Here is a 27,828-nt window from a genome sequence, read left to right as displayed (position 1 = left end):
TGGGTACTGAAATCGACTCTCTGAACTTCGTAACGGAATGGCAGGACGGACCGTCACAGACCCTTCAGAGAAATTGAGTCTCTGAAGTCTGTGACGGAGCAGCAGGACGGACCGTCGCAGGCGCGACGGGCCGTCACAGACTGCGTAATCCCAGTCTGGGTCGGATTTCTTTATACGTTTTAAGGGACGTTTTTGACTATTCCTGCTTTAATTATAAAGTTAGTGGGTTAATGTTAATAATTCTAATTACTTGGGGGTTAAAAGAGGTAATCTTAAGTTAATTAGTGGGTTATTATTGCCATCTTTTATTCTTAATTATATGCTAATTAGGGTAAAAGAAAGAGGGTTTGAATAAAGAAAATAGAAAGAACAAGAAGAGAGAGAGAGGGTCGATCGAGAAGGGGAACCACAAAGCTTTAGAGAAAATTTGCTTGCTTGATCACTAATCTTCGGTGGAGGTAGGTTATGGTTATTTTCATGCTATTCGTAGTAAACTCTTAATAGCGAATGATATGTGTTAGTAGTATTGTAAACCCTTCTATATGCTTAATTGTATGCTTGCATGAATGATGTGATTATGTAATTATGAATAAATAAGCATGATGAAGCTATTGAATTCCAAATCTTGAAAAGAAACCCTAATCTACTTTGTTAATGATGATGCTTTGGTATAAAAGAAGGCTTGATGAACGAAAGTGGTGAGATTAGGGGATCGGGTGCCACGTTCCGGTACCAGGATAGAGATAGAGGATCGGGTGCCACGTTCCGGTACCAGGATAGAATGAGGATCGGAGTGTCACGTTCCGACACCAGGATAGTATATGGATCGGGTGCCACGTTCCGGTACCAGGATAGAATGAGGATCGGAGTGTCACGTTCCGACAGCAGGATAATATATGGATCGGGTGCCACGTTCCGGTACCAGGATAGAATGAGGATCGGAGTGTCACGTTCCGACACCAGGATAGTATATGGATCGGGTGCCACGTTCCGGAACCAGGATAGAATGAGGATCGAAGTGTCACGTTCCGACACCAGGATAGTATATGGATCGGAGTGTCACGTACCGACACGAGGGGAATAAATATAATGAATCTTGCAAGATGCTAATATACTCAATTTAATGAATCTAATTCCCAAATGAGTATGGTATTGAGGCTTGAGTCCTCATGTGTGAACTTGACGGTAATTGTTAATGATATAGTACTTGTTGTTGCTACATGTTGAGTATCATAGTTGATTTTATGATATTGCTTTATATATATTGTTTTCTATTTCGAGTTGGCCGATGATATCCACTCAATACCCGTGTTTTGTACTGACCCCTACTTTTATTGTTTTCTTCTTGTTATTTGTGGAGTGCAGCAAACGTGCCGTCATCTTCGACTCAACAGTAACTCTAGCAGTCTTCATTACTCCGGTTGGGGATATAGATTTCTGCATTGATTTAGAGTATGGTACTCTTCCCATTTCTACCCCTCCATATCGCATGGCTCCAACAGAAAAGAGCTCAAGTCTCAAATCCAAGAGCTTCTTGATAAAAAATTTGCTCGTCTTAGTGCTTCCCTATGAGGCACTCCAGTCTTGTTTGTTAAGAAAAAAGATGGTAGTATGCGAATGTGTATCGATTACCAGCAATTGAATAGTGTCACTATTCGAAACAAATACCCTTTGTCTCGAATAAGTGATCTTTTTTATCAATTGCAAGGTGCATCAGTTTTCTCCAAGATTGATCTAAGGTATGGGTAGCAACAGTTGAAAATTAGGCCTGAGGATGTGCCGCAAGACTGTGTTTAGAACCTGTTATGGCACTGAGTTTTTGGTTATGTCGTTTGGGTTGACTAATGTGCCCGCCGCTTTTATGAGTTTAATGAATGTGATGTTCAAGTCATTTCTTAACTCGGAAAAAAATGAGATTTCAAGAAGAATTCAAATCAACAATTTTTCTGCACAAAACAGGGAAAGAGAATGAACTAGAAAAAAGCGGATTTTTTTCATTAATAGCCGTTACATGGGAATACCTCAAATAGGAAGTTTACACACACATAGACCAGCCACACAACTAAACACAACATTACAAAGTGAACAACGGAAGCATTGAAGACTACTAGTGATACATGCAAACACAACAAAGACACTTAGCATAGGAGTAGATCTCCACTAAACAAAGAAAAAGAAGAAACACACTACTTTGCATCTACAGACACTTATTTTGGTTTATTCGAAAAGTGAGGAAGAGCATGCCGACCATCTTCGTATTGTTCTGGGTGTTCTTGGGAAACAAGCATTGTATGCTAAATTTTCTAACTGTGAATTTTGGTCTACTTCAATTGCATTTTGGGACATGTGATCTTAAAAGAAGGGATAATGGTAGATCCTTGAAAGATTGAGGCGATTAAGTATTGGGTTCGGCCTAACTTTGTCACGGAAGTTAGGAGTTTTGTGGAGCTCGCTAGTCGTCGATTTGTGAAGAACTTTGTGTCTGTTGCCACTCACTTGATAAATTTGACCAAAACGGAGATACCATTTGAATGGACTGAAAAATGTGAGGAGAGCTTCCAAAAGCTCAAGACTCTTTTGACCACCGCACCTATTCTAGCATTACCGGTCGAAGGTAAGGATTTCATTGTTTATTGTGATGCTTCACATTCTGGTTTGGGTGTTGGTTGATGCAGGATATAAGGATGTTACAGCTTATGTATCACGCCAATTGAAGGTGAATGATAAGAACTATACAACCCATGATTTGGAGTTGGGAGCGATGATAGTGTTTGCTCTTTAGATCTGGCGACATTACCTCTATGGTGTTAAGTGTGAGGTGTAACTGATCATCGTAGTTTGCAGCATGTGTTCACTCAAAAGGATCTGAATTTAAGACAGAAGGTGCATGGAGTTACTTAAAGATTATGATGTCATTCAATACCATTGGGTCAGGATAATATAGTGGCAGACACTTTGAGTCGAAAGGCGATAAGTATGAGTAGTTTGGCTTGCTTGAGTGTAACTAAACGACCTTTGGCTAGGGAGGTTCAGACCTTGGATTCTAAATTCATGCAATTGGATATCTCAGAGAAAGGTGGGGTGTCAGCTAGAATTTAAGTAAGGTCACATTTATGGAAGAGATTAAGGCCAAACAATTTGAAGATGAAATTTTGAATGAGCTAAAGAAGAAGATTGCAGTTGGTAAGGCACAAGAAACCACTCTTGATGCGAAAGGTGTGCTCAGTTTTAAAGGAAGAATTTGTATTCCTCAAGTTGATGACTTGATTAAAAAATGGTTGATGGTGTGACCAAGATGTACAGAGATATGAAGCAAATTTGTTGGTGGCAGAACATGAAGATAAATATAGCAGAGTTTGTGGCTAAGTGTAAAAATTGCCAACAAGTGAAGTATGAACATCAAAGGTTGCAGGTTTGCTTCAAAGAATATCAATTCCGGAATGGAAGTGCGAAAGGATAGTCATGGATTTTGTGGTTGGTCTTCCCAAGACTTTGGGGAAGTTTGATTCTATTTAGGTAGTGGTTGATAGATTGACTAAGTCGGCCCATTTCATTCCGATTAGAATATATTATAATGTTGAATAATTAGCTAAGGTGTATGTGAAATAGAGAGGAAAGGATCAAAATAGTCTCTCTTCTTTGGGTTAAGGCTCAAAGTGATCCTTGAGTTTTCACATGGAGCACTAGTAGTCTCTCATGTTTGCAATATTGCTACACTTTTGGTCCTCTTTCAAAATTTTACCTATTTTTTTGCATTGATTTTTATTCATAACCTATGTATGGGATGTTCAATCGTCATTTTATATATTTAGTAAAATAACAACTCCATATCAAAGAATGTGAGAAGAAAAACACTTTGCTTTGTTTAGTAGAAATCGTATTGCAGGTAAAGTCGAGAGGTTCATCACGATAATTTCACGCGCAATAGTATAATTTTTTCTTTTCCTGCAAAGTCATATGTTAAGATGTTATTAGTTTAGCTGCAGTAATATTTCTAGTGAACTAAACAAGGTGTTTTTCTTATCACCTTTTCTCAGATAGAGTTATTAGTTATATTAAATATATAAAAAGACGATTGGACATTCCTTGTATAAAATTTTGGACAAAATTAATGTTAAAAAATGGGCAAAATTTTAGGATAGGACCAAAAGTGCACCAATATTACAAACATGAGGGACTATTAGTGTTCCATGTGAAAACTCAAGGATCACTTTGAGTCTTAACCTAAAGATGGGGGGATTATTTTGAGTCTTTCCTCGTGAAATAGATAGTGAGGTTGCATGGGGTGCCCCTCTCTAACATCTCTGACTGTAGTTCGCAGTTTACCTCCAATTTTGGAGGAAATTACATGATGAATTGGAGACACAACTCACTTTTAGTACAGCTTCCCATTCGCAGACGAACGGACAGTCCGAGAGGACTATTTCAAGTGTTGGAAGACATGTTGATGGCATGTGTGATTAATTTTGGAAGGCACTGCGATAAGTTCTTACCTTTGTGTGAGTTCTCCTATAATACTGCCTCCGACCCATTTTATGTAGCAACATTTGACCTGCGCGGAGTTTAAGAAATAAATGAAGACTTTGAAATGTTCACCAAATTGCCCTTCAAAAGTAGACTTACTTTTCTCTCTCCTCATAAATGTATTTGAGAAGTATTTTTAAAATTAAGTGGGACCAACAAGAGTAAAAAAGAAATTATACCTTTAAATTATGACATTCTTTTTGCGACTGACCAAAAAAGAATGGCGTCACATAAAATGGGACGAAGAGAGTAATAGTTATCACTCCAACATTTATATGACACCGTTTGAGGCATTCTATAGGAGGGGATGTAGATCACCCAAAGGAAAGTTCGAGGCTGGAGATGTCGAACCATTTGGGGTTGACTTGGTGAAGGATGCTCAAGATAAGGTGAGGGGTATTCAAGCTAAACGTCTAGCAACCCAAAGTAGACAGAAGAAGTATGCGAATCATAAGGTGAGAGACCTAGCATTTCAAACCGATGAGAATGTTCTTCAGGTATCACCCATGAAAGGGGTGATAAGGTTTGGCAAGAAGGGCAAGCTAAGTCTGTATATGTTGGCTTTACCTCTTAATTTATTGAGAGTTCACCCGGTATTTCATGTGTCCATGTTGAAGAGCATGGTGACAGAGATTATATCATTAAATGGGACTCTGTTGTGCTAGACAAAGACCTCCCATATGAGGAGGTACCAATTACAATTCTTCATCGTGATGTGCGTAAGCTGAGGACAGAGATTAAGTCCGTGAAGGTACAATGGCAGCATCGCTCAGTTAAGGAAGCTATTTGGGAAATCGAGAAGGACATGCGAGACAAGTAACCCTGACTGTTCGTCAATTTAGGTACTATGACATTCCTTCCTTAGCCTATTTTCCTAAGTTTGTCACTCCAGGACGAGTGATGGTAATTTGATATATACTGTAACAATCGAATTCCGTCGTTATAGAAAAGCCAACACGAAAAAATTTTGGGTCGAAAAACTTTTTCATAGTAACTTGGAATTTTCCAAAGAGAAAAGACATAAAGTTACTATTGAAGTTGTGTCGAATTTTCAAAAAGACACCTTAACTTTGCGTGTGTCCTATTACCCCACGAAACTATCTAAATCCACAATTAACATACCCTTTTGACTAATTTTAACACCACTCGTGTTGTCACGAAATTTGGACGCGTAAAGGACTATTCATACAGCTTCAGACCAACGTATAATTGCCATGTGGCACTCCCAATTTGACTTATTTTGAAAAAAATATAAATACCCATTTATTGATTTTTTTAAAGCTTTATTATGAATAGTTTTTACTATTCAAATCTTCTTTTACATCTTCCCAACCATGATTAGCTTACCCATATTTCTTGGACATCTATGTCTTCCTCTATTTTTTTTTTAAAAAAAACAAATGTTATTGTGTTCATTCTTATTCTTTTTTCTTTTTTTTTTGAAAAACAAATTAGTTTAGTGATTTTATTCCTCCTACAAATCAAGTTTTAGATTTTGGAATAGCGAAACTATGAAAAAACTCAATTTGGGAGTACGAAGTTGAAGAAGGAAGTTATTTAAATGTCATATTTTGATTTGGTGATATTTTGAGTATTTAGATTTTGATTATTTACCCATATTTATTTTCATAAATAAATTAATTGGTGGTAGTTTCACAAATAATTAATAATATTGTCGAAAATTTTGCCCCGCCACAGTGGATTTAGCGGTTATGGAGTTTGTTATAATTCGGATAATTACATTTTGATTTGTTGATCCCTGCGTATAAATTGTTGTTTGTAGGCCTAGAACAAGCGGCAAGAATTCGAAAGGGAAGATTCGAGTGTCTTAGGGGATTCAAGCTTGGTTTCGAGGTAGGTGATGGTTGTGATTCTATGAGTGTGTGATGCATGTTTGTTATTGCCTCAGTGTAATTAATACATGTATGTATGTGAATGTTACATTATTGATCACACTTGTTGTATATGAGATGGATGAATGATAAATGTCATGAATCATGACTTGATCGTATGAACTTGAGAATATACTTGTGATTGTGGTTTGTTAAAGTGATCGGGTGTTGTGTTCCGCCACACTAACTTGGATCGATTGCCGCTTTCCCCACATAATTATGGGATCGGCTATCACGTTCCAGCATAATCATTGGATCGGATACAATGTTCTGGTATGCTAACAATTTGGGTTTGGGTTCCACGAGAGGACCAAAGATTTGTTATAATTGTGTATCTTGAGAAATGTGTAATTGTAACTTGTTAGTAAATGTTGATAATATTGTATATGTTCGGTATATGCATGTGATTATATTGTTGTAATGTCTTATATATATATATTGCACCTAGTGGGATAGCCGTGTGATCCTACCAGTACACTGTGGTTGTGTACTGATAATGCACTTGCTCTTTCTTTGTTGACAGGGCATCTTCAAGCGGCTATTGACAGACCACGGTTAGAAGATCAGTGATCATCGATCGAATTCAAGGGTGAGTCAATTCTTCCAGGCTGCCATAACTCCTCCTTTCGTCTATGTCCACATTTCAAACTTAGACTTTTCTAGTTAGTTAATTAGTTCATTAGTTTGGATTTGTAACCTTTCTCGTTTAAACTTATGGTTCATTATTAAATGTTCTGGTACATTGAATTTCATGTTCTAGGCATTACTTCCACAATGTTAGTTTGTTATTGGACTTCTGTTTGGAGTTTATGGAAACTCTATTTCTTTCCTTAGCATTTAACTTGCTTGTGGAACTTAAATGTCTTGGTATTGTTGATTAAGTTGGTTAGCTAATTGTATAAATGGTTCTCCCACCAGAGGGTTATTGTGGGTGTCAATCACGATGGTCTAGGTCGTGACAAAAGTGCTTTTAAAAAAAGTACTTTGGAAGAGTAGTCGTTATGTTTGGCTACTCAATTGTTGGCAATATTAAAGCAGCAATTTGTTCTAGCCCTTGTTCCAAAAGTGCTTATGGCAAACTACTTATTATAGCTTCTACTACAACTCAAAATCACTTATATTTTTCCTAAAAGCTTAGTCAAACACCTCAACCGTTTAAAATAAGTTGTTTTTGGAGAAAAACACTTTTGACTTCCCAGAAGCTTGTTTGGTCAAACAGGCTATTAGTTTGGTTAGTACATCGATTTTGAACCTATTTCTTTCTATATGTATTGAACTTATCATAGATTTAAATGTCGGTGAAAATATGGAGATTTTTTAATATATTATTATTATTATCATTTATATATATTTAATTTGTTTTTAGTTTTTATTATATTTGGTATGATGATGAGATGAGTTGAATTTAAATGGAAGAAGACATGATCAATGAGGATTTATGGAGCAGACCTCAACTTGTTTGAGATTAAAGTGTAATTTGATGTCATTGTGGGCGAGGAAAGAAAATAAGGAACTTAAGGGAGAAGAATTTGGCCCTGACTGATAAACTAACAAAAGTAAGACGAAATGCAACTCATCCAGACAAGACCAATTGGCATAGGCCATAGGTGAGATTTTCTAGCACATAGGTAGTCTAAGTTCCTAAAAAAGGGAGTCTCTTACTTCCACTTAACTATTCTCTGAGCTTGCTTTCCAGTCTATCTTCAAAAGTAGAGAAGGTTTTTTTGTTGATGTAGGATAAACAAATCATATGATGTATGATTGAACTCGTTCCCAGACAAGTGATTTGGACTGAGTAACCTTGAAGTTACGCCACAAACTGCAACCATTTTGTGCCACACACTTTTGGCCATAATAGATAAATTACCTGCTTCTCGAGAAATTATAAAGGAACAATTTAATCATGAAGATCATAGAGGGAAGCAATTCCACAATTCCAAAGGAAGGGGTAAAATGATAATACCTCTGTCCCTTTTTATGTGAAGGTGTTAGAGGAGACACAAAATTTAAGAAAGAAAGGCTTTTGAAACTTGTAGCCTTAAGCATGTCATAGTTTTTTGTGGCAATTCTCATTAAAAGCGTAAATTGAGAAGTTTAGACCTAAATTATTTATAAATATAGAGTTGTCTTTTTTTGGAGCAGATTAGAACAGAAAGTGTCACATAAAATGGGACAACGAGATTATGTCATTTGATCTTAGAAGTTTCATGCATAAATATGGAATCTAGCAGCTAGAATGAAATTCGAATATTCAGATTGGCGGCCCGAAATTAAAGAACTCACGAGTGCTACTACTTCACCGGGATGCACCACAAAGTTAATATGTTGAAGTACTGGCACCTGTTCAGTAGGAAAAGTGTAAGCTTTTCTAGATGTTGCCTCGAAATTCTGTATTCTAGAATAACTTAAAGTATATACATGAAATCAACGAGACAATGAAACTATAAAGTTGTTCACAAACAAAATATCAACAGCTTCATACTCCGAATCTTCAAGTGACCAAAGTTTAGTCTGAGACAAGGAAATTGTGCATACAATTCTTAGACATGGTAGGTAGTGGCAACACAACAACCACATCTATGCACTGTAATTACTTAACTTCATGTGTGTATTCATGATGACAACCTATATAAGAACTGCAGGATGCAAAATCAACTTCAACAGGCTACAAAAGATGCTTTACAAGAAAGAAATGAATAAAGGAATGGGAGTCTAATTTTAATCAAAAACATGCAATTTATGGGTAGTCAAACGTTTCCAATACCAGTAATCATGAAGTGACCAACAGTTTAAGCCTTATATAGCATCACTAATCCCTGAGAAAAAATGATGATGCCAGTTCCTTTCGGGTGAATTGGTTTTTTGTGGTCCTTAACAAATTTGCTTTTAGTTTTACGTCCTATTTACCAGAGATCTTTCCTTTTACACATAAGAGATTTGAAAAAGGTCATTTTCTCCCATTCAATTTTGTAAATGGCCATAGGAGACATGTTGGTTTTTAAACAAAGGAATTAGGGAAATAATGAAGGAAAATACTGCAATGTTGTCAAAGGAAATTATTGAATTAATAATTCAGACACACATTTATAGCTTTAATTTCTAACTAAAAATAGAAAAATAGGCTACTAACTTATCAACAAATATCAAATAACTAAGAAAGAGGAAACTAACACCTAAATTCAAGCCACACAGGACACTGATAAAAGTAACTTAAAATCCTAGAGGCTGGTTGCTGATAAACTGAATTTCTGCAGAAAATAATCTTTTAGAGATAATGCAGCTAGTTATTTTGTTTCTGCAATATGTTGAGACATTTTAAACACTCCTCAACTAATTCTGGCTTCTATGTTGATCTTCTTTAGGATAAAATGAAAAGTTTCTACCTCTCCTTTCAACCCATAAATCTCCAGCTTAGTGGAATTAAAGATTCCAGAATACTTGTCTCAGATAAGAATTTAAATCCATTTTCCATCCACTAGCCAACACTAAAAAAAATTTATCAATAGCAGGCATGTAAAAAACATCTGAAATTATTTTTTTACATGAACTTGGTTTAATTGCAACAGTCCTTTTTTCTATTGAAGGAATATAGCCACCATTTCCAATTCTGACTTTCTTATTAACATAGACATGAACTCTTTAGAAAGATTTATGCCATATGTCATGTACCACTTTCAATTAATCAAAAATTAGACTTTTTGGTTGAAAAACATGTTACCACAAATAAGTGGTCATCTTTTTCTTCCTCATTGGTGACTTGGACATCTGCTTCGTACTTTTGAGATTTGTTTTTGCAAATCACAGCTCTATGACCAAGCGGGTTGCAGCTTATTCATTATGCATCTGGCCTCTCCAAACAATTAGATGGAGGATTACCTTTTAGCCACAATGCTGACAAGGTGGGTAAATTTTTTCTTGCATTATTACCTTTGCTTTGAGTCTTGTGGTTGGCCTCCAAGGCTCTTCAACATACCACCTTGCCTAATAAGTTTCCTTTGCTCTTGTGCCTACAATTAAGTTAACAATTCTTAAGGTAATCCTGGACAGATCTTTTGTGATTTTCAAGGTAGTTATCGATACTTTAAAACTTTCAAGCACTCTAACAAGAATTTTTTCAACAATTCTTGAATCATTAAATTTCATGTCAAGCAATGTTACCTTGTTAACAATGCCAAGAAGTCAGTTTGTGTACTCTTTAACCGTCTCAGATTCCTTCATCTTTAGCAACTCAAATTCCCTTATTTCAACACCTTCATGCCTATTATTTTTTCATCTCCTGTGTATTGTTTCTTCAAATAATCCCTAAAAATATTTGTTGATTTGAGAGTCATTAACTCTTCTAAAAACTGTTGCAGACACCCCAGCAAACAGAGTTGCTTTTCTCCTTCGATTTCTAATTTTCTTTTCCTTTTGGCTTTTGATCCGGGACAATGTGAGATTATTGGGCAACGGAAGAACATCATAATCCTCTTTAACGGCCTCCCACATAGCTAAGACCTCAAGATACGTGTTCATTCTTACTGCCAGAGTTGGTAATTCTCCCCATCAGAGACAGGAGGAGCTATTGGGAAGAACTATTTTTGGAATCCATCTCACTCACAGCCCACAGGTCCCTCAAGAAAATGGCTCTATAAAGTATTGCAATGTTGTCAAAGGGAATTATTTTATTAACAACTCAGAGACATACATTTATAGCTCCAATTTCTAACCAAAACATAAAAAACTATGGTACTAACCTATCGGCAAATTTCAAATAACAAAGAAAGAGGAAACCAACTCGTATGTTCATGCCACATAGGACTCTAATAAAAATAATTTAAAATCCTAAAAATTTAGTTAACCGATAAATTGAATTTCGGCAAAAGAAATGTTTTATAGATAATGCAGCTTAGCTGTTTTATTTCTGTAATATCATGGGACACATTTTTTTTAAAAAAAAAAAAAAAAGAAGTTCCTCTTACTAGAGGCAAAGTCAGAGAACATGAATATTTTAATCTTTTATCAGATAAAAAGTTCTACAAATACACAGATGAAAATAAGAAAAGGTTTTAAGTGTTAAGAGTGTATTCGAGTTTCGTCAAGAGGACTAGTTGTTCTCGGATAATGAGCCACAGCTGAGAGATCAAAAAGATTAGTATACCTCAACTCTTGAAGGATAGTAGAAACTAATATTCACAAATTCAATGCGTCCTGCTAATCCTTCCAACTTGGCTCCTACAACAATCCACAAAGCTGGATTAAAATATGCAGCATTTGGGAAGCATTCTTTTCAGAGTATGTGTTGCACAAATGGAGCTATTTCAGTTTATAGAAGTTAACTTCATGCTGCACTTGAAAGGCAATTTACACTTCCGATCAAAAGTTTTTATTTAGGTATGTTAAAATGTCGGCAATAAGGTTTGGATGAAACTTGCATCAAAGAGCAACTAACGTCCTTTATGAGCAGACGTAAAGTGATTGTACACTCTATCCATCTATAGTTGCGAGCACTCGTTTTTATGAACCCTTAAACAATCTTTACCTCTATACCAAACCACTGCTTCCTCCTTCACCCCCATGATATACACATCGTCATCTTTGAAAATATCTTCCATAAAAGTCATGTCTTAGAAAAAGATGGACAAATTTCATAAAGCTTCTCTAAGAAACTTAAGCCTACAGAGGGAATTTATGGTATTTCTTAGGACTTATCCCTCAAAAGTATTATATTTTCAGCATTGGAAAACAATTACCAATAACTGAAATACTGAAGCATAAAATCTTTCTTTTAACATGAATGGACCCTCTGGAGAAAGCCAAAGGATGAATGCACTCCTACATTGGAGAGTTTATTTTGTGCCTAGATTCAGTTTACATATACTTTGAGCATTAGAAGATTCACATTGCCTGAGGGATATGCAGTGTACTAAAAGTACTGTTAAAACCAATTAATAGCTAAAATTTTACAACTGAGACAATGTTGCCAACAGATTATAAGCAACAAAAGGAGTAAAAAGGGAAAGCATAATAAATGAAGAACAAGCATTGGAAATTCCAAAACAAATTTGCAAAAAAGTGACATTTATAATATTGTACTTCAAAAAATCAATGTCAAATTCTACATCGTAGTTTGTCTTTTGAACCATCTCAAGATAATATCCCTTTCACAGACAGAATCAGTTATTACTTTCTTTTCAATGCCTATATCAACAGAAGTGTTCTATTCTCATCACATTTCAAATGTTTAAACATACAGGACTCCAAAATCTAAACAACAAAATACAAAAAGGTTTATACATTTATGTCTTGATACCATTACAGAATGTATTTTTTAAACTTATTGGGTGAATATACCCTGTTCCACCAAGATATTCAATATAAATACAGGGTGTATGTAAGTGAAACAAGAAGCTAGTTTGGAAAAATACTTTTACCTTTGTCAATGAATTTATCTCTAGAACCGAGATCCATTAATTGAAAAACCTTCTCACTTGCCCCAATAGATTGCATCAATGACGAAAAATTGTCCCCTACCCACCATGTAGAATAAATCAACCATTCACTGTATAATACGAATTTGGTAAGTTGTTCTGCAGTAATATGACCAGCCAGGATAGATATTCCTCCTACCAGCACAGCAATAACCTAAAAATTCAAAGCATGAAATTGGAGTTCACTTTAAACAATTAACTGGAAAATTTTGTATTTCAAACAAGTAGAATCTGCAGATGATGATAATGAGTAAGTTTCTAATTGCAAATGACAAGCATCTATTATCTCTTTCTATCATCTATCGAGAACCATTTAAATGAAAATATTTTTGTTAGAATCCTGTGAATATATTTGAAGAAAGAATACATAGATAGACATCTTAACTTGGAATCTTGGACTCCACTTGGAGTTGAACACCCCAACTTTCAATGTGACCATCTAGACATTTCAACTTAACAGAGGTGCATCCCATGGAAATTTAAGCGCATGAAAGCCCTAAAAAGAAATTGTTTTATTTTTTTCAAGTGGACCTCACTTTCTTCTTCCCCATTAAACAAATAACCACCACCACCCTCACGCCACCACCCTAACAAGGACAACACTAAACTCACCCTTAAACCCACAATTCTAATAGCCATGGATACGATTTTGAATTTCTTCTTGGAGTAATTATTTCAAACTCACTAGTGGGTCCTCCTAATCGTCGGAAATTGACCGGAGAAGGCTTTGATCAGAGCCGGCAAATTCAGGCAACAAATTATCCAAATCTCCAAATCCAAGAATTAACTATCGCGACTGAAATCTAAACGGAGCGTCAAAAGAAAATCTCAACTGGAGAACCCAACTGGAACTTGAACAGAGAATCAAAGTAGTTTGTCGAAAACCTCAAGAAAATGACGATATTAAGAAAGTATAGCCCTGAGTTCTTAGAGTAAGAATTCTCAATTTGGGGGACAGATAACAGTTCGATTTAGCTGAAAAGATAGGCATGTCGCGAGACTGCTCGCAACCTACTCATACAAGAACATGCTTCATTGCGTATTTGGGGGGACACTACTCATATCTTGTGATATGATTTACCGTATGACTTCTTCCACCATTTAAAATCAGATTCCACAATCCACATGTTTTCTCAGCCACCCTTGTTCTTTCTTTCACCATGTGTCTTTTTGGAAGCACTTGTTTGTCCATAAGACCACTCCAGGAAACAAAACATTGGCTCATTGTGCTCAAAAATGTGTATATCTTGGTTTCTTAAGGGTACATAAGTGATACTGATGCTACTTACTAACCTCCAATGATACCTTATGTTCGCCAAAGCTACTTTCTTTAACGATTACCCTACTTTACATCCTCCTCTGATGAACATTTAGGCATTTATAAAGTTTTGCCAATTCTACTTTTTGGGGATTCCGACATTGTCTTTCCTTCCACAGTTCCACCTCCAACACTTTTGACTCATCATTGTCGACCACACCCTTCATTTTGCCTAGACAATTCACACCCAACACCAAATTCTTTGTTTGATGCAGACTTGTCTTCACAAAGTTCTTTCATTGCTCCTTGGAAAGGTAACCCTAATCCTATCTACATGTATCTGAGTTATCATTGTTTATCACTAGCTCATTATGTCTTTAGATCATCTATTTCTATTCCACAGACTACAGGTGGAGTCTTTCTCGCATAGGCTGATGACTAGCTATGATTGAGGAGATGTATGTCTTATACTTTCAGGGTACTAGGGAGCTCGTTCCTTTGCCTCTGAATAAGTCTATAGTTGGTTTTCATCGGGTATATGCGATAAATGTTGGCTTTGATGGAAAGGATGATCACCTAAAAAATGACTAGTTCATAGCATCCATGTCGGCCTACTTGCAGGGGCGGAGCTACGTGGTAGTCAGGGGGTTCAGATTACCCTGTATATATAAGGTTGAATCTTTATTTTAGGCATACATATGATAAAATGAACCCCCTCAACACAGGTTCAGCGGTCAACGGGGTTCAAATGATGCAAGAGGTCTCGGGTTATATTTCCAATCACAACTTCTTTCCCTTTTTTTCTACGTATGATTATTACCCACGTGCCACAACCATCTTACAAATGGATACAAATTCTTGTGAATCATGAAGCATTAATAAAAGCAAACTCCCTCACTTAATTTTGCCTTCTTTGTTTTATGCTTAACCATGGTAAAGTATTTTTTTTATTTGTTTAGACATGTCAAATTTGATTGTCATAACATGTTTGAACTTGTAATTTTTTTTATCTACACAATATTAGAGTTTATAAAATGAATTATGAGTTGTATATGTAGCAAGCTTGATACATATGATTTTTATGAACCAGCTTAAGGAATCCAAAAATATTCTAGAAGAATTGAAAATGTAGGAGTACAACAATAGTAAACTCAGCGAGATTCCACAAGTGGTGTATGGAAAGAGTAGAGTGTATATAGACCTTACCCCTATCTAGTAAAGTAAAGAGGTGGTTTCTGATAGACCCTCCGCTCAAGAAAAATATTTCAAAACAGGTTTGAAAAATACAAGGTGAAAGAAGCTTGGATGGAAATACTAAGAAAGGAGAAATATTGACAACAAAATAGTAAGATAAACAAACAAAAGAACAACAGTAGTGATAAAATTGAAGAATAAGATAATAATTAATTAATAATGATAATACAATTAAATATAGTAGATTGCTTGATTTACTCTTATTGTAATTATGTGGTGTTTTTCTTTCCTTTTTAGCACATGTAACATAGTTATCTAACTCAATAGCTTGAGGGAATAATCAAGTCATATTCTCTCTTATTTCTCTTCCTTCACACAGCAATCAGAACTTAGCACCCTGATATTTGAAATGTTTTTATGACAAAAAGTTCTTCATTTATTAACTCAAGGGAAAAAAAAGATGGAAGGTATGAAGGGTGAAGAAAGATACTCCAGTGCTAAACAATGGAAAGAGTTTGACCTGAGTTGAGTGATAAAGTGTGTTGAAACAAAAGTTCCAGTATCCATAAGCGGCACTTTGACGCAAGGTTATATCAGCTAATTTTCCCATCCACCGTGCATACCTGTTTTAGAAAATGGTTATTTTCGAGTTCTTGTAAATACTAAAAAACTGCATGTAATTGTATTTGCATATGTTCATATGTTTACTCCTTACAGTATTAAACAAAACACAAAAGGAAAGGATCAAGTTCTTCGAGTAGTTACCTTTGCAGTTCTTGTTCCTCAGTTCCATATACGCGTACAGTCCTCATGAGAGAGAATGTCTCTTGAGCAACCTATGTTACGTCAATGGATATAATTGAATATTAAACTTATAGCATATAGGGATAAAATGGACCAATCAACTTCTTAAGATTACTTCATTTGCACAAGCAGTGTACTCCTGAATTAGCTTAGCTGCTTTCTTCTGGTATCTGTTAAAAGATACAGGCACAAAGAAAGAGAGAGAGTAAGAAGAAGTAGAATCATAAATTGCACCAAGTCTCAAGAATAAATTTTCTTCACCTACATGAACAAAGTATTCTAGTAGACTCATTTGCTACTAAGAGAGGATAGCATAATTTATCAGTTACGCTAAATAAAAATGTGATTTAAAGAAGAGAAATCAATACTAAAACAAGAATTCACATCATTGTGGATGGTAAATACTCCATGTTCAGCAAAGACCAACTTGGCCCTTACTTTTTGGGAAAAACCAAGAATACTAATTACACCAAGGACAAGGACGAAGCTTTGGAAGCACCAAGGACATTCACAAGGTCTCTAGCTAAACAGATGCAAGATAAGGTGGCTGGACTTCAATGGGAGATTAAAAAGGTACTTATTGTGGAAGAAGAGCTCAAGTCTTGTGGAGGGGAATTGGCTACGAGCTACACTTATTTTATGGTCTAGTATAAATAGGAGCGTCTTTCATTATTTTTGCTGCACATTATTATCGATACACCTTTTTACAACTTTGAATGTTGCCTAATTGATACTTAGCTTGCAACCTTACAAGAACAATCCTTTAAAAGGTAAGATTATTATTTAAACTTGATATTTTGGTTCTCGTTCGTCCAACTAAAGAAGGTAACTAGTCTTGTAATTATTGTTGTCTATAATTATTCAATTAGGGGTCTGGATCACTTTTGCTATCTAAGTGCTTGATTAAAAGCTAGTAACATAATTAGTCTTAATCTGATAATTTTTGTGTACTACTATCAATTAGGGTTCTTATCCTATATCTTCGGAATTCTTGAATTCATTCTATCTTTACTTTGTTTTCTTTAATTACACTTTTTAAGCTACCACGTATTTATTCATCCTATTCTCGCAACTAACTCAATTCTAATCAAGTGGTATCTGAGCTTCTATCAAGATTTCATACTTGGTAGTTTCTTGAGCAAGAAGCCAAAAAAAAAAATCAAAAAGTGAAATCTGCCTGAAGTACAAAAAAAAATTAAAACTGTGACTTGCTCCCAAAAATAGCTAGTTACTTGTGCCTGAAGAAATCTTTTTCAAAAAAATATCAAGGTTCAATTGCATAAAGACTAAGAGACTTTGCTGAAATTCAGGTTTTGAGAATCTTAACTTAAAAATTAAACTACTTTTGCTATTTTACGGTCTATTTATGATTCTTGATTTCAACATCAAGAAGGAAATTAAAAAATGAAGGGGCCGGGAATAATTTAATTGATTTTTTACAAATTGGTCTTATTTCTAGTCTCGACAAACCTAATCTTTCTAGGACTTGGTAAAACTTATTTCGTTCCATATTTTTACTTCTAAATGGCTGTTATTTGTAGTTTTATATATAAATATGAGATTGGTAACTGTTTCTATTTCTTTAAATCAGTACACGGGTTGTACTGAAAACCATATTTACATAATGAACTCTAAAGGCATTGTCCTATCCCTATAATGCGTCCAAAACATCAATGATAGACAGATAGAGACAGTGTCATTAGAGTAGATTTGATTACACCAAATATACAAAGTTAGGATACAATTCAATTTTACTTGCTGCATATTTCTCTTCCTATTCTCAAAAACTCCAAGATTTCTCTCTTTCCAGATAGTCCACCAAATAGTAGCAGGAATAATTCTCCAGTTCTTTTGTTCTTTGCTTGTAATCCTGCTTCTTCCCAACTGTATAAGGTCTCTGCAATTCTACCAGGAATGACCCATGAGATGTTTTTGAGCCTTAGGAATAGACTCCACAATTAGTCAATGACCTTTCACTGGATGAATAAGTGATTGATTGATTCTGCAGTTTCCCCACAAAAAAAATTAGAGCATAGTATAATTCCCCTTTTCATCAAATTTTCCTGTGTCAACACAATACCCTTAGCCAGCAACCACACAAAACAGGCCACTTTGTGTGTGTTCGTGGCCTTCCAAATGTATTTAGGTGCCTAAAAATTGGGTGGTTCAACTTCCTATATGCTGCACTTACTTTAGAAGTCCCTTTAAAGTTCCTCAACCGCTAAAATATGTCCTTCCTTGTCTCCAAGCCACTAAATTGTTCAATGACGCTGAAGAATTCTGTAACTCTTGTAATTTCTCAATCATTGAGGTGCCTGTTAAATATAATATTCCACCCATGAGGTGTCCATAGTTCAGCTATTGTACTTTGTTGTTGAAGAACCAGAGTGAATATGTCTGGGAAAAGTGTCTCCAGATTTCCTGCTTCATGCCACTCCTCCTTCCAGAATCTAGTTTTAGCGCCATCTACCACATTAATCTTGGTGTATGGTTTGAAATCATCCCATAGTGATCGGATGAATTTCATAAACTAAAACCATAGGGAGTGGTAACTTCCTTTGTCATACAATTGTCACTTTCTTCATATTTTGCTTTTATGACTGCGCCCCATAAATTCTGATCATCGTTAGGATACCTCCAAAGCCATTTCACTCTCAAATCATTGCTTTGATTCTTTAGGTTCTTGATCCCTAAACCCCCAACTCTCTTATCATTGATCACTTTTTTCCATTTGACTAAGTGGTACCCCTTCCTTTCCTTGTTCCGTTGCCACAAATGCTATCCAACCTATTAACGACACCCACACGAATAGGAAATAAAGACATCAAAAATTTTGGAAGTGCATCAAGCACAAAGTTGATCAAAGTCGGTCTTCCTCCAAGTGAGAGGTACTGAGACTTTTACCGTGCTAGTTTTATCTCACACTTCTCCATCACCCCATTCCAGATTTCGAAAGACTAGAATTTGGCCCCTAAAGCCTAAAGGCGTATCAAATAAGTAGTTGGGAGAGCACCCACTTCAACACCAAGAATTAACTTCAAATTGCCCATATTTGGCTCTTCATTAACTGGATATTTGAAGCTTAAAAAGCTTTTGCTCCTGTTAACACGAAGTCCAGACATTCCTTCAAACAAGACCAGAATTAGTCTCATACTTTTGAGGTGGTTCTCTTCAGCATCACAGAATATCAGGGTATCATCTGCATATTGTAAATGAGTTATCCTTAGGCTTTTCCTTCCGGCTCTAGCTACTTCAAAGCCTCTTAGCCATCCTTCTTTATTTGCATTCATAATCATATTGTAGAGTCCCTCCATGACTAATAGGAAAATGAAAGTACAGTTATATATAAATCCTAAAAGAACAACAGCGAAATGGCCGAAAATGGCAATAAAGGGTGAGATCAAGTGAGGGGATAAAACAAATTGAGAAATAGTGATGAACGATGGCACGTAGGGAGGCCGAACTAAGTAAACAAAATTACACCAACTTGAATGAGGTGCCCTGAATAATGACCATGACCACCCAAGTGGACATAGGGAGAACAAGCTCAGTAACATAATCGAGTAGAGGATAATTAATCAAAAACCGAGGCCTCAAGATAGAAGACAAGTTGTTTGAGCTCCTCGTATCTAACAAGAGGAGCAATTTAGAGACAGTGAGGATGTATTTGAGAAAGTTTACCAAAGAAGATCTAGAAGGAGGGAACACGAGCTAAAGTTGAAGACTAAGTTGCGCGGACTCTTCCATTTTAATGTCACAATCGTGTCGGATTCTCCAAAAATACACTACTTTTGGAGAACCCGACACACATCCATTGACAATTTTGAAGAGTCCGAGTAATATAGGTTGAAGATGACAATCTTAAAAGTATCAAAAAGAAGATACGACTTTCAAGGAGACCAAGGGATCAAAATCTGTACCTTGAATGAGAGTGAAAAGTTGAAGTAATCTTCGATTGCCATAATAATTCTAAACGTAAGAAAGTTAGACTTGTTGTGATTATATTTACTGACTATGCAGCAATTTGGTAGAAGAAATTCAGTATGGATTGAGAAGACATGGAGACCTACCTCATGCTTCTTACGCCGAGATGAGAAAAGTTACAAAGAAGGTATTTTTGGAATCACAATTAGAATAAGATCTGCAACGACGCCCTCAAACTCTTAAATAAGATTCCATGCCCATAGATGAGTATTTTGGAGTTATGGATATGACTATGATTCCAAGCTTATTCATAAAGAGGGATAGTTGATGGAATAAAATTACAAATATATGTAATACGAGAGGAGTTAGTAAAGTTGGATGTAAGAATAGAAAAGAAAAATAAAACAAGCTAGCTTATGGCAAAATCAACCTGCTGCAGCTCGAAGGAGGAATTGACCAAACAAGAAGAAAAAACTACTCCTAAAACTTAAGATGATAAAGGCTAAGGGCAACTTGGAGTTCAAGGATGGAGGTAAGCCTTTTAATTCTAGATCCTTCACTCCTTCTAGTTGTAACATCTAGTACTTCCGGGCTAAGTTTGAATTCTTTTAACCTGGGTTACTTAACTAATGCTCCGTAGATAATCAATTTGTGTAGGTAAAAAGTTGATAATTATAGATTGGAATGGTAAAATTAAGGATTTGGATTCAAAAGAAATTGAAACAATGAGCCCCCAAGGCCCAACTCGTATGACAAAATGTGGAGGATATGTGGCTTAGGTCGCAGGTTCAAGACCCAGATCATGCAAAGTGGAGAAGGGTAGAGGGGTGGGCCCATTATCCACCGAGTAGGTTTTCATTGGTCCAAAGGGTGGATCACAGCCAGATTTCACAGTTATCAAAAAAAAAGAAAATGAAATAACGCAAGTTTAGAAAATAGGGGCAAAATACAACTAAAATTGCGGCCACACAAGTGATATGTGGGCCGCATGAGGTGATGAAATGTTGAGCTATAGTGATCGAGATGTGAAACCCACATACGGACCGCATGTTAGACATATGATCAGCATTTTGTACAATATGTGGAGTTCTAAGGATGTTGAAAATTCATGCTACAAGTGTTCTTAACTTCATATGCAAAAAAACATATGGTTCCGCATGTTACACTGTATGTTGAAGTCTAAAAATGGTCTAAAAATATGAGCTACTAATAGTGCCCGCCCAGGGGTAAAGCCTATAAGACGACTACTTTAGGCCCAAAAGTTGGGCCCCAATTTTGTGGAGTTAATACCTCAGATGGTCACTCAACTATGCACTCTTCTCTCAGAAAGTCACTCAACTTTCAATTTTCACTCAAAAGTCACTCAACTATGCACTTCTTTCTCAGAAAGTCACTCAACTTTGAATTTTAACTCAAAAGTCACTCAACTATCCACTCTTTCCTCAAAAAGTCACTCAATCTATTAAATTATTTTTTAATTGAAAATTGTTGATATTAATTATTTATATAAAAACCAAAAATTTTAAAAAATAAATTAAACCATTTAGTGATCCACCCACCTAACCCGACCCATTAAAAAATATGATGACCCATTTTATTTTGTCTTTAATCCTAAATTAATCCCTCTCTTTAAATCTTGAATTAGGATTAAAGACAAAATAAAATAGGTCATATCATATTTTTTTAATGGGTCGGGTTAGGTGGGTGGATCACTAAATGGTTTAAATGGTATTTTTATTTTTTAAAAATTTTGGTTTGTTATATAAATAATTAATATCAATAAATTTTAATTAAAAAATAATTTAATAGATTGAGTGACTTTTTGAGGAATGAGTGAATAGTTGAGTGACTTTTGAGTTAAAATTTAAAGTTGAGTGACTTTCTGAGAAAGAAGTGCATAGTTGAGTGACTTTTGTGTGAAAATTGAAAGTTGAGTGACTTTCTGAGAGAAGAGTAATTGTTGAGTGATCATATGAGGTATTAACTCCAATTTTGTATAATATAGTAGACTTTGAGGTTAAAATACACTGTACATAGAAGGTTAATAAAAAAGTTAAGATATTTTTTGACATTGATTCACGTGTTTGACCTATAAATGGAAAAGGCTTTCGCCAAATGTAAACATCTTTTGTGTTAAAGAATGAAAAAATTTCATGTTAGTAAAGATGGGTGGACTCCTTATAATTTTTGGGCAATCCTCCTCGCTTTGAGCTAGTTTTTTGGGTGTGAGTTACGACTAAGACCTAATTTAACATGATATCAGAGCAGACCCATCTCACCCAATGTTGGGGCCCCCAAAATCAAAATTGCACACGCACCAAATGCTAAGCATTGCAAGTAAGGTGGGGTGTTAAAGAATGACAAAACTCTCATATTGGCCGTTAATGAGATGGGTGGACTTCTTATGAGGCTTAGGCTATTCTTCCTCCCTTTGAGCTAGCTTTTGGGGTGTGAGTTAGACCTAAAACCTAATTTAAGGTAATTACTTTTTTGACAACTCTTATACGTCCTTCTTGATTTGAATTCAAAGCCCCCCACCCCACCCACCTCTTTTTTTACTTATGTATGCTAGAATTTAATTTCTATACTCATATTTTTTTTAAAGTTCAAATATTGGTTAAGCTATCACATATACTCCCTCCATCTCATATTAGTTGTCCATTTATCCTTTTACATACCCCTTAAGAAATCATTAATAAGAAGGATAGTTTTACTAAATTAACACTTGAGAATTCTTTCGGAAGCTTACATATAACTTGTTTTCAGCTTAAAAAAGAATTAAATGTAAGGGTGAAAGGGAACAAATATGACTTATTTTGTCTTGGTTTTGCAAATTGACAAGTATTTTCGGGACAATTAATTTATACTAAGGTGGACAATTACTATGTGATAAAGGGAGTGTAATATCCAGTTAAATAGAAGAGTTGAAGAATGCCATTTAATTAAGGAGTTGATGACTTGGATGATCAGTCAACTAGAATTTACTTTTCTACAGAGACACGCTTCTTTTTAGTTCCAATTTTCTTCGGTAAAAATGACTTCAAAAAATAATAACTATTAGTTGAGTGATCATTTGAGAAATCCTCTTTAGTGAAGGTATTGGGCATTCTTTTCATGTTTTCTCATGTTTCAAGTATTACAACAACTATGTTGAAGCAACTAATGGTTATATCTTGATATTAAGCATTCAACTTCTTAAATGTGAACTTATATTATTTTTTATCTAAAATGTATTATTTTATTTAATTCTAACGACTTAGATCCTTTGCCTAATGTTTTTCTAAAATTTTGCAGGATTATGTTGATGTCTTTCACGATGATACTCCTAAAGGTTTACCATCTTTAGGAGGAATAGAACATCAAATTTACTCACAGTGTCTGGATTTCAATTTCCAAGTAGGCTTGCATTATTACATTGAGACCCTATTTATACACACTATATCAGACTCCTTTTCCAACTAGGACACTACATTACAATACTTGGAAAAGTAGGATTCTATATACTTTTCCTATTCATATTCTTACACTTATTCTAAGTAGGATTAAATACATTATTCTTGTTTCTATTCCTATTCTATCCGTCTAAATAAGCTGGTCCTTACATTAACTCAAGTTGTAATCACCAAAGGTCTTCAGTAATAACCATTATTCTTGGAACTTCTCATTTACAATAGATTAAAACCATGCATGTTCTACTGATTGTCTAACTCCCTCTGGTAAATAAGATTCTAAGATATACTATACAAGTAGAACACTAAGGAAAACTTACTGGCCATATAATAGCATTATCGTGAATAGTGCACAGCAGATAGCGAATGTGCAAAATCCTAGTGGCCAGGACAAAATCAACAAATAAACTAAAGCACCTGTTCCCTGAGAAGGATAAAAGTAAATTACCAACTCAAAATGAACTTCTGAAAACATTAGACATGTTAGGAAATTTTACCTGGAGAACATTGCGTAAAATTAGATTTAGGTCATTTCCAATTACACGAGACACTTGTTGACAATCTGCCCCAAGCCTACTTGTCAAATCACCGACTGTTTCAGAATCAAAAAAGGATATATCCTACAAAAAAAGGTAAAGTTAGAAGTGATGTCATTTGTTCCTTAGACAAGCAAAGTAATGGGAGTTATTTATGTAAAAGCGAAATAGGATTCCTGAAACCTGATGAAGAAGAGTGGAATATAATTTTTCCCTCATTCGCTTGACCTGCAAATGAAGATGCAATTAAACAAGCTATAAGACTTTTAACGTGAAAAAGGATTAGTGAATAGAAACAAGACTGACCAGGATCATATTTGCGAGGCCAAAAAGGCAACCTCGCACACCACTGGAGATGAACAAAAATGTTAGAAGGAGATTTTGAAAAATAAATAGGAAAAAGAAGTAGTAGTGTTGACCTGCATATTGCGGAAATGATACATAGAACAACCAAGATTCGCACATTTCTATGAAACAGTGGGGCAGTGCTAGTTTGTGCCGTAAAAATGGATGCGGTGAGAAAATGCGGTATAGAAATTTCTGATAACTGATGAAATAAAAGGATTAGGATTAGGATGATTGAAAACATTAGGATGAACATTTTGAAAGGGTTAGGGAATAATAACGTACAGCTGTAACAATGAGAGCAGTAAAAGCAGCAAAAATGAGGAAACGATCTTCAGCTATCAATTCCCACATTCTTTTAAGAGCACGTACAACAGTTACAGGCTTTGCTGTTCCCCCAACATCTACATCTTCTTCTGATGAAAGCTTCCACCAATTTCCACCAGGAAATACACTTTTAATAAATTCCACCAACGAATCAACTTCATTTTCTGAGTATTCAACGGAGTACACGCATCTCAATCGATGCCTCTGCCGCCGCTGCTGCTGCTGCTTACACAAACACAATTGGGTTTTTAATTTTGGGTTTGGGTTTGAGTCCCTTTTCCAAACAATAATGCCCTCCCGATTTTGCCTTTTTCCTACACAATATACAATTCTTGCTCGAGGTTGGAATTGCACACTTGACACAATCAATGCCATACTACCCTATATTAATTAGGGACCTATCTCTCTTCTTATTTTTTATGAATGATGATATGAACACTCAATTCTAGTCTCATGTTCAGATTTTACTTCTGAGGCTATCATCCACGCAAAACTATATCAATCGACCGTGGGGCCCACAATAATTATTATCCCGTTCATCTTCTTTTTTAGTTATTTTAAAATACTTTACATTTTTTAATCTATTATATTCTTCATTAACTATTTTAATAAAAACGTAAAAAATTGTAATTTTTTATTTTTTTTCATACATTAACTTAATAATTAATAAGCGTAAAAAGATAAATTTAATATGTCAATCATTAATAGATATGTTCGTTCAAAAATGGACAAATAGATATGTTCATTCAAAAATGTACAAATAATTAGGTACTCACTTTTGATAATATGGATAAAATATCGAAAATATCCCTCAATTTTTAGATAACTTTACCTTTAGTTAAAATAAATTATTTTTACTACCACCTTTTAACCTGTAAAGTTATTCTTATCGTCGTCCGTCTACAAACTTTTCACGGGTACCCCGAAAAACTTCATATGACTAAACATAACTAAATTTTACTTTATATTAGTGAAAAAACTTACAAGATAATAAAATTGCAAGATTACAATTGAAAATAAAATGAAGAAAGTAATCTATTCAGGCTGAGGCGCGGATATCTCGCTCTCTTTAAGGAGATTCAAGCCCACTGCAGCAAATGTTTTCACCGGTCCAGCAGTAGTCCTCTTTGACTTGTCCCCTCCAGGATACAATAGCCTTCACAAAGTATAACTCAACAATTCTGGACAACAGTTGAGTTCAAAGCTCCACAAAAAAGAACACCTCCTTTCAACTTATAAGAACTCTCTTTTAGACTAACTCTTTCACTCTTTGTTTTCTCTTATGAATTGTGTGTTCCAAACCAAATGAAGACCATCACTATTTATACTACAAGAAGTCTTCCTAGCAATAAATAGGAAGATAATGGAGGTATTAAATAGTGAAGATAATGGTCTTAGGAGTTACATAGGTTACATATGTTACAATAGGAGTTACATAGGTTACATATGTTACAATAGGAGTTACATATGTTACATAGGTTACAAAGAGTAATGGAGGTATTAAAAAATGAAATAAAGTGATGGACAACCAATGCTAATGGATGATGTAGAAGTCATCCATTCCAATATTCATTCTTATAACTCCAAAATAAAGCAATTTAATATGTTAAATATTAATATTAAAATGCTAATAACCTAACACTTTAAATTAGGACCCACACGTCAGAGCTCCGGCGACGGTGAATGACCGAAATCAATGTCAAAAGGTTCTTAACGATGACATATACCCCACTAGCACAAAAGTCTCATTTGAATTTGGTCAGTTTTCTTAAAATTTAGGAAATAAGGTTCAACATCATTAAAATAGGGCAAGAAAATCAGGCGAAGAAGAATCGAAATTACTAAGCTCGATTGATCCATGATGAAGTTATATTATTCTTTATCTGTTAAACTTATTTTAGAGTTGATGCCACCAATTTATTTATTTAATTTTATAATGAAGAATTTTATATCAAATATTGAAACTTGAAAAATGGATATTTTCTTATTGGCTGGAATGCAAACAAATTAAAATACACTCTTTTCAATCATTTTCTTTGCTAGTTTAATAATTAAGCCATTTTAAAATATTATATTTTTATCTTAATTGATCAAACTGTTATAAGTAATTAGTGAAATTGCTAATGATTTGCGTGGTTTCATAAACTTGTTAGTCTATATATGAGTAAAAATACAAATATTTCTTGAAGCATTCCTAAAAAATTACAATATATATTTATTTTCACCAATAGACCAATTGTAGCTTAATGTCATAGTTTTCCTTATCAGTTTTCTTTGCCGTTCTTTTCTTTTCTTCATTTCTATTGAAGCAGATCCAACCTCAGAAATGATAAGAAATTAAGAAATTTTAATACCAATATAGAGAGAGAGAGAATTATATTTTTCTCTTGAAGCAATACAAAGACATATTTTATACGCCAAATTTAAATACGTCGGCATGTCATTTTTTGTGTTTTAAATTATTTATGTGAATTTATTAATAACTTTCTTTATATAATATTATTTACGATTATAAATTTATTTTAATTCTTGAATTTGGATATCATGTAATTTTACTAACAACTTTCTTTATATAATACTATTTACGTTTATAAATCTATTTAACTATTTAGATTTGGATATCATGTAATTTCTCTTACTTGTAATTTAATTTTTTACAATTACTATTTTAAATATGAGCATATATATTATTGCAATTAATAAAAATAATAGCCTAAATTTTTTATATATCACACAAAATTTTCATATGAAAAATATAGAAACTGTAATTCTAAATCTATATATTTATTTATATAAAGTTGAATACTGGACAAATTTTATATTTATCTTTTTTTTCACATTTTTGAATATATTTTTCTAATTTTTTATTGCATATTTTGGTTAATTTATGCTATTAGTTAAAGAATAACTCCTAAACCTCATAAAGCTCAATTAAGCTTGTCAACCAAATGCACTAAAATCCCAATTAAAACCTACCGCTCATGTAGCAGTATCCCTTCATTTCTGACTTTAAGTTGTTTATGGTAATATTCCAATTAGGCATAATTAATTACTACGCTTAGTACTCATTTATTTATAATTATTCATATTCAAATCCGTTAGTTT

General features: G+C 34.6%; 1 protein-coding gene across 4 annotated transcripts in view; it reads right to left on the bottom strand.

Moving 5' to 3' along the window:
* The window catches only part of ABCB29 (ABC transporter B family member 29), a 33,639-nt gene extending 8,440 nt beyond the window's left edge, over positions 1–25,199 (bottom strand). For 3 of the 4 annotated variants that reach the window (XM_010316261.3, XM_004252641.4, XM_026028775.2), the window contains exons 1-12: positions 24,682–25,199; positions 24,471–24,598; positions 24,358–24,400; positions 24,235–24,279; positions 24,013–24,135; positions 23,836–23,939; positions 16,258–16,312; positions 16,104–16,174; positions 15,859–15,961; positions 12,830–13,040; positions 11,557–11,630; positions 8,700–8,756 (exon numbers count right to left, since the gene is read on the bottom strand). In XM_010316261.3, coding sequence (XP_010314563.1) covers positions 8,700–8,756; positions 11,557–11,630; positions 12,830–13,040; positions 15,859–15,961; positions 16,104–16,174; positions 16,258–16,312; positions 23,836–23,939; positions 24,013–24,135; positions 24,235–24,279; positions 24,358–24,400; positions 24,471–24,598; positions 24,682–25,098 — 1,431 coding nt within the window. In that variant the 5' untranslated portion in view covers positions 25,099–25,199. The remainder of the gene's footprint in view (positions 1–8,699; positions 8,757–11,556; positions 11,631–12,829; positions 13,041–15,858; positions 15,962–16,103; positions 16,175–16,257; positions 16,313–23,835; positions 23,940–24,012; positions 24,136–24,234; positions 24,280–24,357; positions 24,401–24,470; positions 24,599–24,681) is intronic. The other variant, XM_069292300.1, reaches the window with a different exon arrangement.
* Between the last annotated feature and the right edge of the window lie 2,629 nt (positions 25,200–27,828).

The sequence above is a fragment of the Solanum lycopersicum genome, chromosome 12 (genome assembly GCF_036512215.1).
Source record: "Solanum lycopersicum chromosome 12, SLM_r2.1".
Taxonomy (NCBI): domain Eukaryota; kingdom Viridiplantae; phylum Streptophyta; class Magnoliopsida; order Solanales; family Solanaceae; genus Solanum; species Solanum lycopersicum.
The sequence above is the reverse complement of the archived record's forward strand: the minus strand, read 5'-3'. Positions and strand labels throughout refer to the sequence as shown.